Raw genomic sequence first — 1,525 nt, 5'->3', positions numbered from 1 at the left:
AAAAGAACCTAGAAATTGCCTTAGCCTCAGAATTACTGTCCAATAAGCGCATTCACTAGTGGTGCAGAAACATTAATTATAAGACTTCCACAAACCTTTTCCTCCTTTAAAGATGGTGATTAAAGTTAACTGGCCTAGGAGTAGTCTTCATTTATCAATCGTTGGTCAATGAAGAGGTTTCAGAGAAAATACTACAATTATCAATCAGCAAAAAGGAGGGGGGGGCCACAAAGGAAAAATTTAAGCTGTATCTTCAGTGGGGCAATCCCGGGCTATATGCCCAGACTTTCCACAACGATAGCACTTGATCTTCATTGTCTTGGGACAGTTGATGACCATATGGCCGTTCTTGCCACACCGGTAGCACTTGATTTGGGCGCAGTCTTTCTGAATGTGACCATATTCACCACACGAGTAGCACTTCTGCTCTTCCTGACGGTCACAATCACGAGCCAGATGACCTGCTTTGCCACAAGTGCAACAGCCCTGCTCTCTTGAACGCGTCGGCTCGACACAGTCTTTGGCGATGTGGCCACTTCTCCCACAGTTGTAGCAGATGTCCTCGTGAAGGTCACAGTTCTTAGCGTGATGACCAGATTCACCGCAGCGGTAACAGATGTCAGATAGGGTGGCAGAACTGTACTGACAACCTCTGCCACGGCCACTAGCTCTTCTCCCTGGAGCTTGTTCCCCTCTGGGGCATCCCCGGACCCAGTGGCCAGAGCGGCCACCCTTGAAATATTCCTTACTGCTCATGGCTATAAGATCTTCCAGTGAACCAGTGTACCACTGCCCCAGAGGTTCCCACACAGCGCCCCTTAGTGTGACTTAGAAAGCTGTGGCTGTTTTTCTCCAGGAGCTTCCACGACGTCACAGTAGGCTTGCGTAGAGCCCCATTCTTGTGTCAGGGGAGTTCCAACTGCTATTGCTTCCTGACTTCCTGTCTTTGAAGCCAAAAGCGCAGGAGTGCCGTTTTCCATTTTTTTTTTTTAAATAAAAGCTTGGGTCTTTAAGTTTGAGTTTGATTCTTTCCCTGTTCAAAAAATGTGATGGGTAGAGTTTCTTCTAATTAAGATTTAAGCCTTCTTTGTGGTCTAGTTGATGACAAGTTTTTATGTATGTGCTAAGGACTTAGGAAAAATATGTGAGAGATGTATCTAATCCAGTAAATGAAAGAAACAAATTATAACCAATTAGAGTAATCCAACATTTTTTGTTTTAAAAAATAAAATACAAATATCCATAAAGATGAGCTACATTAGATAGAAAAAAATCTGTAAAGTGCTGCAGTGAGAACATTTACTCATTATGCAGTTTTATTGCAGTAATCTTAATTTACAACATAATCACCACCATTTAAGATATTAAACATAACATTAGTGGAGCATTCAGTATAAAACACCCATTATTACTGGGGAAATAAATTATAAAACTACAATTTACATATTGGACAGATTTCCTTTCTGTTTTCCAAATTGTTTACATCTTATACAAACGTCATGAAGATTTGTGAATATGTTTTCCA

General features: G+C 41.4%; 1 protein-coding gene across 1 annotated transcript; it reads right to left on the bottom strand.

Annotated features, from left to right (window-relative positions):
• Positions 1–240: 240 nt before the first annotated feature.
• On the bottom strand, positions 241–756 carry LOC132224212 (CCHC-type zinc finger nucleic acid binding protein-like). Its single transcript, XM_059679313.1, has one exon. The coding sequence runs from the start codon at positions 754–756 to the stop codon at positions 241–243; it is 516 nt and encodes a 171-aa protein (XP_059535296.1).
• Positions 757–1,525: the final 769 nt, after the last annotated feature.

This window comes from Myotis daubentonii, chromosome X (genome assembly GCF_963259705.1).
Source record: "Myotis daubentonii chromosome X, mMyoDau2.1, whole genome shotgun sequence".
NCBI lineage: Eukaryota > Metazoa > Chordata > Mammalia > Chiroptera > Vespertilionidae > Myotis > Myotis daubentonii.
Note: the sequence above shows the minus strand (reverse complement) of the source record. Positions and strands in the feature narration are given on the sequence as shown.

What these genes read in the sequence shown, in the direction of transcription:
- LOC132224212 (XM_059679313.1), bottom strand. Translation starts at nt 756, where the DNA reads ATGAGCAGTAAGGAATATTTCAAGGGTGGCCGCTCTGGCCACTGGGTC.